Raw genomic sequence first — 13,524 nt, 5'->3', positions numbered from 1 at the left:
AGGTTAGCCTTTTTCACCCAGTTCTTTTCTTATTCCTTTTATTTTTGTTAAGTGTTCTCCAATATGCTCACCAGGTTTTAATCTAGAACCATGGAACTCGGACAAAAGCAAACATGTAGACTCAATGGACGTAGGCCGGTAACATGCTTCTAATTGAGCCCAAATTTGTTGGGCAGTTGCATCTTGTGAAAAAGTGAGCTGCAATTCAGTGTCCATGGACATCAATAATGTTGCGCATGCTCTATTATTCAAGTCCCATATGTCAGGAGGCCATGGCTGGGCAGGAGGATTAAACACAATCACATGGGTACCTTCTCTACGAAGCAGAAGTCCAACTTCACTGACCCATGCCCTGTAATTCTGTCCTGACTGCTTCAATTTTGAATCACCAGCCAGTGGTACAATAGAGGGTGCCTGTTGAGGAACATGCAATTGGGGTACTGGCTGTGCAGGTTGTGCAAATTGGACTTGGCCTGCAGGTGGCACTGTTTGTGCAGGCTGCGCCATCTGGACATAACCAGCAGGGGGCACCAGTGGCACCTGTGCCAGGGCCTGCGGCAGTTGCATTGAAGCTGCTACAGGTACTGGTGCTGGGGGTGGCTGTACTTGAGCTGCAATGCCACCCTGGCCAGCAGAAGGTGCTGGCGCTTGAGCTGCTACATTAAGTTGGCCTGCAGTGAGCACTGGCCTTTGTATTTGAGGAACCAGTGGAGGCTGCACTTGGGGTGAAGGCTGCTGTGCTCTATCTGAGACAGGAACCTTAATAGTAGCAGTATTAATAGGCATTCTAGCTGAATCTCCCAATGAATGAGGAGGTGTGGCAGCTTGGAGCGATGCCTGATGGAGGGACATCTGTGAAAATGCATTCTGCATTCTTTGAAATGCATCTTGTAAAACAGATTCACCAGCAGATGGTGCTATAACATTAGATTCAGGCACCATTGTATCCTTGCATGTCATTTGACACAGCAGGCAGTCAGGCTCCCATTCGTCTGACACAAAATTCCACTGTGAGTGTGCCTTAGTCTTTGAGGAAGAAGGCAAAATGGCGATCCCTTGTGGGTGTGGCTTTGCTTGTGAAGAGGGAGGCAAAATGGCTGATTCTGAAAACTGAATGCCAGCAGAGGCTCTCCCATGCTTTTTATAACATGCTGCACACAACTTTGGGTTTTGCAGCTCTTTCTCAAAAACTTCAATTTGTTCATAATAACTATGCAAAGCCTTCTCCTGCACAGTTTGCTCAGGGCTTGGAGGATAATACATCACTTCCTTCCCTAGTGAAGCCTTAGGTCTAGCACCAAATCTCTCATAATCAGCCTGATCCCCATGAGCATAGGGTTCTACTGGGGCATCAGCTTGAGAATCTGCAAAAACAGAAAATGGTGAAACTGAACTTGGCTCAGAGGCTGCTTCTCCAAGACGTGTAGCCGATGCCAACGGAGTCTGTGAACTTGAAGGGAGATCTCTCTGTGAAACGGCTTCTTCCTCCTCAGCAGACAGATAACCGGCCTTCTTCTTTCTCCTTTTCCTCGGCATATTTGCAGCAATTAATCACAGCCTACTCAGTGCCGGACTAACTGCCTGGCTAATTCCCTATCAATAAATCTTGAAAATAAAAACAAACCATCCTCTGCTACCAAATGTCGCGGAACAATTAACATTCCGACCAGAGGAGGATGGTCCGTGGTTCATTTGCATGGTGAATATCAAAGAAAAGAAATCCAAGGCATATTCTATTGTAAAACCTTTAATGAGAAAACAAAAGACGTAAACTGACTACATTCTCTCATCAGGCAGAAGATAAAAGTAAGAAGTAACTGTGAGAAACGTTTTCTAGGCATGCGCATGAAACAGTCTGAAACCATAACATAGCTGGACATATGAGAGTCACTATGGTCACATGATAAGATAGTAACACAGGTGCAGAGAGCAGGGGAAAATGTACAGATAGAAACGAGCGAAGCTGGCAAAACTAAAAACCACACAGTGACATGTTCTTCCATAACACCTCAGCAGTGCCACAGGCTGATAGCTTCCATGCCAGGCCGTATTGAGGCAGTAATTGCTGCAAAAGGGGCCCAAACCAAGTACTGAGTACATATGCATGCTTATACTTTTCAGAGGTCCGATATTGTTCTATGTACACTCCTTGTTTTATTGATTGCATGTAATATTCTAATTTTCTGAGATTGTGGATTTGGGGTTTTCATGAGCTGTACGCCATAATCATCACAATTATGACAAATCATGGCTTGAACTATCTTGCTTTGCATGTAATGAGTCTATCTCATATATTAGTTTCCCCTTTTAAGTTGCATTACTGAAATAAATGAACTTTTGCACAATATTCTAATTTTTCGAGTTTCACCTGTATATGCACCAAGCAAGAAGAATTTTATCAAAATCTTCACAGAAAAATAGCTGAAATGGAATATCAAAAGATTTGCCTAGTAGGGGATTTTAATGCAATAGTAGATGGGACATTAGACTATAAAAGTAGCAAAACAGGAAAACGAGGAAGAAAAAGATTACCTAAGACTTTTTTTTAACATGATAGAGGAAATTGGTGTAGAAGATACTTGGAGAGAAACCAATCCAGAAAAACTACAATATACATTCTATGACAATGACAAGACCTAAATATAAGTAAATAAAATGGAGAAGACAAAAAAACAAAAAAACACCGGGACCAGATGGGGTCCTGGCAGAGTTGTACAAATGTCTACAAGTTATGTTAAGAGCACTGTTGAAAGATGTGTGTAATGAACTTTTATCGGAGGCTAAACTCCCAAACACATGGACAGAAGCAAATATTACTTTGATACCAAAGAAGACTCAGATCTGACACAAATAAAAAATTACAGACTGATATCATTACTAAATGTGGACTATAAAATCTTCACTTCAATAATAGAGGAGAGACTGAAAAGATTTCTAACTGAATTTATACATCCAGATCAAAATGGATTTCTACCATAGAGACAAATAAAATATAATGGACATATTGGAATATTACAAAATGCATCCAGGGAAACAATTGGCATTAGTATTTCTAGATGCCCCAAAGGCATTTCATAATGTTTCTTGGCAATTTATGACTCAATAACTAAAAATAATGTACTTTGGACAAAATTTTATAAATATGATTAAAACAATATATCACAAGCAAACAGCAAAAGTGATTATAAATGGAGATTATACAGAGAAAAGGCACAAGACAAGTATGTCCACTATCTCCTTTGTTATTTATTTTTACTTTAGAAGTTTTAAATAGAAATATTAGACAAGACCCAGGAATTAAAGGACTAGCAATAAAAGGTGAAACTTATAAATTACAAGCATTTGCAGATGACTTGGTATTCATCCTAGAGGAACCTTTAGAGATGATTCCTAAATTATTTATTTTTATTTTTTATTTATTTTATTACATTTATATACCGCCCTTTCCCGGAGGACTCAGGGCGGTTTACAGGGAATTAAAACCAAAAATACAAAAATACAAAAGTTAAAACCAGTTTAAAAAAAATTATTGGCAAAGATAGAACAGTTTGAAGAGATAGCAGGACTGAAAATAAACAGAGGAAAAACTAGAGTGATAGTTAAAAATCTTACAGATAAACAAAAAAAAGTCAGAAAAAATAGAATTACAAATAGTCAAAAAGGTTAAATACTTGGGAATATACCTTACAGCAAGATGTTCGATGATAAAAGGAGATAACTATATAAAATTACTGAATCAAATAAAACTTGACATGGAAAAATGCAAAAACTTGCACTGTCGATCTTAGGAAGAATTGCTATGGTAAAAATGAATATATTACCAAAAATATTGTTTTTATTTCAAATGATACCTATAAAACTGGAGAAAAAAATCTTTGAAGACTTAAATTCTCTAATTTTAAAATTTATTTGGCAAGGAAAGAAAGCTAGAATTAAATTGAAAATGTTACAAGAAGCTAAGGAAAATGGAGGGTTTGGCTTGCCAGAATGGGTTTTATATTATCAAGCATTAGTACTAACATGGGTAAAAGAATGGATAACTCTTAGAAATAAAAGGTTGTTGTATTTGGAGGGACATGACTTACAACTCAGTTGGCACACTTTCCTGTCGTATGGGAAAAATAAAATTCATAGATATTTTCAAAACCACTATATTAGAAATGCATTATTACTAACATGGGAAAAAATAAAATATAAAATATACTTGAAAATTCCAGGATGGCTTTCAATAATTGAAGCCAATTATTACATCCAAATTTAGTCAGTCTTGAGAAAATATGGACATATAAAGATATTCTAAACTCTGAATGGAATTTAAAATCTAAACAAGAGATGGAAAATCAGGGTATTGATTTATCACGGTGGGCATATTTACAAATGCAAGTGAGATATATAGATGTTAAATTGTACAGATTTTATAAAGATCAGACCTTGTTTGATCAGATATTATTAACCTCTGATGAGAAACTAATTAAGAAAATGTATGAGGCTTCTGGTGGTGACGCGACGCTGAAGACAGCCATTTCTAGGCTGTCCGCTCCGCGGCTTTGTAGAACCGCCGAAAACAGCACCGATCAGCTGTTTTGGCGGTTCGGAAGCCCCCTCCTCGGGAGAAGAGGAGGGGGTGAGTACCCAGGTAGGGGTTGAGCTCTCCGGGGCCGCCTGAGCTTTAAGTTCGGGTGGCTGAAGGATCGAGCCCCCCCGAAGCCTGGGTTTGCTCCGGGCTGCGCAGCGTTTCTGCTCCGTGCTTTTGGGAGCAGAACAAAGCGTTAGCAACCACCCCTGCCAGCAGAAAGGATTCTGGAGTGCGAAGACGCAGGCAGAGCGATACAGGAGATCAAGGTGAAAGTGGATTTTTGTTCTCTAGCTCAACGGATTTTATAGACTGAAAGTGAAAGTGCGTAGCAAGTAAAAGTGGGGGAAGATGGCGGCTAAATCTTCCAAAGTTCTCAGGAGTGCGGGGGCTTCCCCGGTGCAACAGTCCTCGCTGCAAGCTTTATTGCCGCCTGCACCTGCTCCAGCACTGACAGTTAAAGACTTACAGGATGCTTTGGAAAAGCATTCACAACAAATAGCAGATATTATAGATGAAAAGATGGATGACAAGTTGCCAGAAAAGTTATCTGAAGTTATGGATGAAAAGCTGGAGGAGAAGTTCGCAGAAATGAGGGTAGACATCTTGCCTGCACTTCAAGGTATGGCTTTATGTATTGAACGCTTGGACGAAAGAGTGGAAGATCTTAGCCAAAATAATTCCAGATTAGAAGCAAAAATGTTAGAGACTGAAAATGTGGTGGATAAAATTGACAGCGACTTGACCTTGGTCCAGTACCACGAGATGGAGTTTGCTATCAGAATCAGAGGCTTAAAAGAGAATCCTAAAGAAGATTTGAAGCAAATAGTCTCTGAAGCTTTGGAAGAGGTACTGGGACAGTCAGCAGCTGAAATTGTGGGAAATATAGACAAAATCTTTCGTGTGAATTCATGGATTGCAAGGCAAAGGAAGTTACCTAGAGATGTGGTTGTTTACTTTACAAAGAGAGCAATTAGGAATGAAGTCATCCAAGTTTCTTATAATACTAAGCTTGTGGTTGCTGAGCAAGAAGTCTTGGTTCTAAAAGAGATCCCTCCAAGAATTTTAAGGAGAAGGAAAGATTTTGCTTTTCTGGCACAGGAACTTAAGAGACGTGATATCAAGTTTAGATGGGAGATACCAGTGGGTATGGTGGTGATGCATGAAGGCACGAGACATCGTCTTATTACAGTGATGCAGGCACGTGATTTTTATAGCAATGTTTTAAAAGCAATCCCTTTACCACTTTTGGAATCTACAAAGAAAAATGGCGAGGGAAAGCCTCAAGACGCTGAAGGAATAACGCAGGCAGATGAGAAAGGAGTGGATCAAATTACAGTTTCATCGGAAGATGCCAGAGACCAGAGGATGACGCATGCTGCCTTGAGACGAGCGAGACGAGAGCAAGAACAGGACCAGCAGAAAGCTATGGAACCTCCAAAGCGTACCTATAGCGAAGCTGTGGGAGGGGCGTGGCCTAAGGAAGTTAAGGGACTCCTGGCAGACGTGCTCCAGAAGCTTCGGGTCGCTAAGGATGGCGATTAAGTTTCTAACTTGGAATGTTAATGGCTTAAACTCACCACAGAAGAGAAAGAAAATTTTTCAGTATTTAAAACAATTTAAGACTGATGTTATTTGCTTGCAAGAAACACATATTAGGGCTATGGACCAAAAGTACTTATTGAACTCTAGATTGGGTACACAATTTATTGCTTCTGCAATGAATAAGAAGAATGGAGTGGTTATTTATGTCAAGAATACTATGATAGCGGAGTTAATAGAAGCAGACAAACAAGGAAGATATGTTATAATAGATTTGTTGTTAGAAGGCAAAAAAACGCTTTTGGTTGGACTGTATGCTCCTAATCAACAACAAGCTGATTTTTATAGTTCGTTACACAGTAAGATCACTCAGTTGGATTATAAATCTTTTATTTTTATGGGAGATTGGAATGGCGTTTTGGATGTACAACTGGACAAGTGCAGTTCTTTTAGGCGTACTCCAAGCCATGCTAGATTGCCTAAATCTTTTTTCGAGATGAAGGATGATTTGGAGTTGCGAGACATTTGGAGAGAAAGACACTCACAAGAAAAGGATTATACTTTTTTTCTGATAGACATCAATCTTTTTCCAGGATTGACTTTAAATTAACGACTAATGATTTTTTTTCCAGGATCAAGAAGATAAAGATTTGTCCAAGAATTATGTCTGATCATAGTCCAGTCTGGTTAGAGATTGACAAGGACAATAGAGACAGGCGCTCTTGGCGTCTAAATGAGAACCTGTTTAGAAACTAGGGGAATGTGGAAGAATGTAAAAAACAGATGAAGGACTTTTTTGAAACTAACATGAATAAGGGTACCTCTATGGACATGGTTTGGGACGCTAGCAAAGCTTATATGAGAGGGGTGTTAATATATATGAACAACAAATACAGACGTAATTTGGAATTTAGGAGGAAAGAATTAGAGAATGAAATTAGGGAAAAAGAAAAGGCCCTAATTTTGAATCCATCGGATGTGAAGTTCAAAGAGGTTATTAATTTGTTAAGAGGACAGTTTGACAAGTTGATGGCTGATCAGGTGGCAACTAACTTACGGTTTGCTAGGCATAATACTTTTTGCAATGCCAATAAACCAGGTATATGGTTAGCTTACATGTTAAGGAAGAAGCAAAGGGCTTCTAATATAGATAAAATAGAACATAAGGGTAAGGTTGTGTATCAACAGGATCTTATCAAGGAAGCTTTTGTGGACTTTTATTCTAAATTATATGCTAAAGATAAGATTAATGAAGCAGATATTGATGCATATTTGAGGAATGCTAACATCCCGGTTCTTACACAAGAACAAAAGGAAGAGATTAATCAATTGATAACAGAAGAAGAAATTCTTTTAGCAATTAAACAATTGAAGGTGGATAAAGCGCCAGGCACGGATGGACTGACTGCGGTGTATTATAAAAACTTACAATTGGAAATGATAAAGCCATTAAGGGAATTGTTTCAGACAATTCAAAGGGGAGGAGGGGTGCCTCCGTCTTGGAGAACTGCTTTTATTTCTCTGATTCCTAAGGAAGATCAGGACGTCACTCAAGTAAGAAATTACAGACCAATATCACTTTTGAATACAGACTACAAGATATTTGCAAAGGTTTTAGCTAACAGATTGATGAGGGTACTGCAACAGATAATTCATGGTGATCAAACTGGGTTTATTAGTGGCAGACAAATGAAAAATAATGTGAGGCATATAGTAGACTTGTTGGAATTTTAGTAGGTCAATATTGGAAGAAGGAGGAACTGCCGACTATAGAAGAATGGACTTTAAAAGTTTCTGACCTGGCGGAAATGGCAAAGATATCGGCTTATTTGAAAGACCATTCGCAACAACGTTATATTATGGAGTGGAAAAAGTGGATTGATTACATCCAGAACAAATATGGGACCAAAAAGTTTCATTTAGCATTTGTATAAGTTTTGATGTGATATTAGTATTGCTTGTAGTCATTTTATACGAGCTAGAGTGCGATAGACTTAATAGCTTATTGTTGTTAGCATATGGTTGTTTATGATTGCTTTTATTTTTATACCTTGTATTTAGCTCTGGGAAGTCGGGGAGGGGGAGGGGGAAGGGGAGGGGGGAGGGTTAGGGAGGGCTAGGAAGGGTTGGGTAGGGGTTGGGGGGAGGGATTGTTAAAGATAAAATGTATTGAAAAACTTTCAATTAAAAAAAAGAAAATGTATAACTTTGTATTGAATTTGAAAATGGAAAATGAACAATTAAAAGAAACAATGATAACATGGGCAAAGATTTTTGGATACAATATAGACTTAGAGAAATGGCAAAACTTGTGGGAAAGAAATTATAAATTGACAATGTCAACTTCTTATAAAGAAAACTTATATAAAATGTTTTATAGATGGCACTAGCAAAAATGTTTAAAAATATGTCAGATAGATGTTGGAAATGTAATCACAAGTCAGGTACCTATTACCATGTATGGTGGACGTGTGTTAAAGCAAAGAAATATTGGACAAAAATACATACTTGGCTAGAAAAGATGTTGGGAAAACATGTAGATTTTAAACCTGAACTTTTTTTAGTAGGTATAATGCCAGAAAAGATTGACAAACAAAGTATATACTTGATTTTACATGTGATAACAGCAGCAAGAATCACATTTGCACAATATTGGAAAAATGAAGAAATACCACCAGAGGAAGAAATAATTTAAAAAATATTAGATTGTTCGGAAATGGACAGATTTACTCTGAGGTTGAAAGAAAAAGAAGAAACAGAATACTTTCAAACTTGGTATCAATGGCTGGAGAAAAGAATAAGGGATTAGGAATTCAATTTGCATTAGTGAATGAGAAACTCAGACAACACGTTTGTTGAATAAGTACTTTTGAATTGCGTGTGTGTGTGTGTGTGTGTGTGTGTGTGTATGTATGACTTTTTTCCGCGGAACCAATTCTGAAGCACCCAGACCTGGAGCAGCTGTTTGTCATTCAGGCTGACGCTAGCAATGTGGCAATGGGTGCAGTATTGCTCCAAGAAAACAAAAAGGGACAATTACAGCCCTATGCCTTCACCTCAAAAAAATTAACTGAGACAGAGCAATGCAGGGTTGTGTGGGAGAAAGAGGCGTACACAGTGAGGTGGGCCCTTCTTACATGGAGACATTTTCTAGAAGGGAGTGAAATCCCTTTCCAGGTTTGGACTGACCACAAAAACCTGGAAGCACTGAAAACCCCGAGGAAGTTGTCCCCCAAACAGTAGCATTGGGCTCAACTCTTCCAGTGTTTTAACTTTACTCTGTGCTATCTGCCTGGGGAAAAAACTTTCTAGCAGACGCTTTATTGGGGCTTCCACAATATAACTGTAAAAACAGAGATACTTAAACCGATGCTCCTGGCACAACAGCTAGCAGCACTAGTGACCATGAGAGCGCAGTCAGAAGGCAACCCACTGTTAAACACCACTATCAATTCAGAATTTAAACAAGCCTTCGAGAAAGACGACTGGTTCCTCAACCACCAAAACCTCTGCTCTATGCGTGAAGGGCTCGCATGGGTAGGGGGGAAATTATATGTCCCAGCTAGCCAGAGACTAAAGACTATGCAAACACGCCATGACTCCAAGGCAGCTGGGGACTAAAAAGACAGTTTTGGTGGCCCTCTATTAAGAAGGACGTGGAGAGTTATGTGGCGAGCTGCCCTACCTGCACAGCGGCGAAACGGAGGCAAGGAAAAACGCCCAGCCTTCTGCAGCCAGTCACAAACCCTTCAGCATCCTGGAGAGAGATCTCTATGGACTTTATTGTAGAACTGCCCGAAAGCGCGGGAAACACTTCTCAATCTTGGCAACTTTTAAGATGTGTGCATTTCAACTCCCAGAATACTGGGAGTTGAAGTCCACACATCTTAAAGTTGACGAGGTTGATAAACACTGCCTTAACTATACTTTTCAATAGAAGAGGATACATGTAGCTCCACAAACTATACGTTTTCTCAGTATTTTTGTCTCTTCCTCCCTCCTTTATTCACAGAATTATTTCTTATCACAGGTTTGATATGCTCACTCCAGTCAACAGGTTCACTACTTTCATTTCTCAGGCTTGTTTTTAGACTAGAAAGGAAAACACAGGAAAAAATCGTGCATTTCTAAACTGTTTGGCATTCCAGCATCTTTGTCAAGCCATCATGTCATAGTTACCTTGTACATCCTTATCAAACTGATATCTGCTCAGTTCTTTCTAAATGCTGCGGTCTTTTCTACTGGCTAGTCTACTCCATAGATCTTTCTTTCAGATCCTGCTGGATCCTCAGCTTCAGATTTTTCCTCCTGCTATGCCTGGATTCATACAGCACACATGCATCACCAGCAATGTCTGACAACCACCAACAGTCTCTTCCACTGACTAACACTTCTGCCCTTTTATTTATTTTCATCAATAGGCAGATGTGTCTGCTCTTGGGTGTCTTAAAATAGGCAGGAAACTTCTAGGTCACTCCCTGACAGTCTACATGACAGTTTGCCTTAAAACATCTTTAAACTTGAGAACTTTTTACATCATCACATGTCCATCAGGGCAGTCCCCCTGCCGCTGAGTGTTCAGTATGGAGGTCAGTTTATCTGTGGGAAACCTTAATTAGGAATACAGCCACAGTGATTGGACTGAAAGACCAAGGTTGTCAGATATTGTAAGTTTGTATTTTGCTCTCTCTGCCAACTGATTTCTCCAGTAATTTGGCCAAAACTGACCACCAACCAAGCTTGGGATGTGTTAGTAATTTATTATCTTACATGCATACGTATTACTTGGGTCTAAAAATGTAAAACAATAATGCTCTGTGTTTCCTGATTTTTTTTCTTCCATAGAACAGTTTAAAAAAATATACGATAAGAAATGTATTGGGTTTTTTCACAGATACCTCAATACACAGTTTATTAAAAAGAACAAATAGTTAAAGATTGTATGATAAAATGGGCTCAGAATATTCAAGAACCTATAATGATGGACACTTGGGAAAAAATTTGGGTTAGAAATATAAAATTTACACAAGCGCAAAACTTAAGAGAGAATTTTTATAAAATGTTTTATAGATGGCATTTAGATCCTTAAAAAATAGCATGTATGTATCCAGATCAACCACCTAAGTGTTGGAGATGTGGTAGTGAAGAGGCAACTTATTATCATATATGGTGGACATGTAAAAATGTTAAAGCCTTTTGGATAAAAATATGGTGGATTCTTCAGAAAGTTTTTAAGAAAAAGATAAGATTTACTCCACAGTTATTTTTACTGAGTATTATTTTGGACTGTTCTGCTATAGAAACCAAATTGATGTTACATTTAATAACTGCAGCCAGACTTCTGGTGGCGCAATATTGGAAGAAAGAAGATTTACCTACGATAGAACAATGGACATTTAAAGTAATGGACATGGCTGAAATGGCAAAAGTTTCAGCATATTTGAAAGAGCAATCACAAGAAAAATATATTTTGGAATGGAGAAGATGGATTGATTATATTCAAAATAAATGTGGGACTAAAAAGTTTCAAATAGCTTATGAATAATTTTTAGTAATTAAAAAGATGTGTTATTATAGTTATTATAGTTTTGTTATAAGGGAGTTAAAGAGTGGAAGGTTTGTTAATGTTTTAATAGATATTTAGCATATGTTTGTATAAGATTGTTATACACAATACCCTGTATTCTGCTTTGGGAAGTCTGGGGGGGAGGGGGGAGGGGGAGGGGGGTTCAATTTATATGTTTTTTTTAATTTTGTAAAACTTTTCAATTAAAAAATATGATAAGAAATGTGTTGGGTTTTTCACAGATACCTCAATACACAGTTTATTAAAAAGAACAAATTGACTGAAGCTGATCTTCAATATGGTTATAGAGGTGTGGATATGAGTGACCCATTGATGGAGATTGGAGAGGTAAGTAGTATGGAAAAGAACTTTAGAGAGCTAACTATAAAGGACATATTTTGTGACTGTCTAATTGTCCATTAAGGCGATTTCTGTCTTTTCAAAATCATGTCTATTTTGTTGGATCAGTAAAACAAAGCTTTTATTATTTTCCTGAATGTTCACCAGAAAACACTTGCAGCTATTATTGGCTTTTAACTAGCCTTCGATTTACCTATTCAGAGGAATTGAAATTGCTGTGGCTAAGGTTGAGAAACATCACTTTATAAATACTGTAGGGGTACTTAAGCCTAGCCTATATTTTTGCTTATTATCCTGAAGAAAACAGTAAGGTCTGTTTACCTATCTATATCACATTTCTACCAGTAAACTGTGAATGGTTATTTGTTCTTGTTTTTTTTCCTATGAAATAAAAGTCAAGTGGAATTAGTTGAAAATAGAGTCAGGAATAATTCATGAATAAAAAGTAATAGGATTCCATTGCAATCAATGAGATTTAAGTCAAGACTAAGTTACACTGATTTCCAAGGGCCCAAAATCAGCCAAAGATGTAGTACTTGTCAATACGTATTTATGGTGAGAGTTGTGTCAGAGATATATGTACAACACATAGACTGTAAGACAGAGGTCCCCAACTTTTTGGGCACTAGGGACCGATTCTCTGGAGAAAGGTTTTTCCACGGACTGGAGAGTGTGTGGGTTTGTGTGCTGCCTGCATCCCACGGATGGGGCTTTGGTTGTTTGTGCGGATCGGTTGCTGGCATGCCACGGCCTGGTACTGGTTCATGGACTGGGGGTTGGGGACCCCTGCTGTGAGGGATCTAAACATGGCCTTCAAAAATGGAGAAGGAATGATCAAATGGTTAAGGGGAGATTCTTTGAAAAAGATTATTAATCTTGAGAAAGAGGAAAGTATGAGAAAAAAACTCAAAAATTACTCTGCCTTGATTTTGTTTGGTATAAGATGTGGCAGAGAGGAATCTAATAGGCTTTAATGATTCGGTTAGTCTGCTACAATAAAAAAACATTCCTAGAGTCCCTGCCATGCCTGTTTATTGATCTTGCATACAGTACCTCAAAGGGCTGATAGACAGATATGAGAAATAGCAGTTCCCCAAATAAGTAACCTTTAACTGCTCCTGCCCCTTCATGGATTACTGCCTTGTCGTGGCGAAGGGGCTTGCGTAATTCAATGAAGCTATGAGCTATGCCGTGCAGGGCCACCCAAGACGGACAGGTCATAGCAGAGAGTTCTGACAAAACGTGATCCACTGGAGAAGGAAATGGCAACCCACTCCAGTATCTTTGCCATGAAAACCCTATGGACAGTACCAAAAGGCAAAACGATATGACGCTGGAAGATGAGCCCCTCAGGTCGGAAGGCGTCCAATATGCTACTGGGGAAGAGCAGAGGGCTAGTACTAGTAGCGCCAGAAAGAATGAAGCGACTGGGCCAAAGCCGAAAGGACGCTCAGCTGTGGATGTGTCTGGTGGTGAAAGGAAA

General features: G+C 38.8%; 1 protein-coding gene across 2 annotated transcripts in view; it reads left to right on the top strand.

The window, feature by feature from the left end:
• LOC310648259 (cullin-2-like) overlaps positions 1-13,524 on the top strand; it is a 261,274-nt gene that overhangs the window by 66,190 nt on the left and 181,560 nt on the right. The window contains exon 1 of one of the 2 annotated variants that reach the window (XM_083376010.1): positions 11,951-12,029. The exons of the other annotated variant lie outside the window; for it this stretch is intronic. Within the exon in view, the coding sequence (XP_083232136.1) occupies positions 12,000-12,029 (30 nt within the window). The 5' untranslated portion in view covers positions 11,951-11,999. Of the gene's footprint in view, positions 1-11,950; positions 12,030-13,524 lie in introns of those variants that run through there. 2 annotated transcript variants of the gene reach the window in all.

Source organism: Vipera ursinii (assembly GCF_947247035.1).
Source record: "Vipera ursinii genome assembly, chromosome: W".
Taxonomy (NCBI): domain Eukaryota; kingdom Metazoa; phylum Chordata; class Lepidosauria; order Squamata; family Viperidae; genus Vipera; species Vipera ursinii.
Note: the sequence above shows the minus strand (reverse complement) of the source record. Positions and strands in the feature narration are given on the sequence as shown.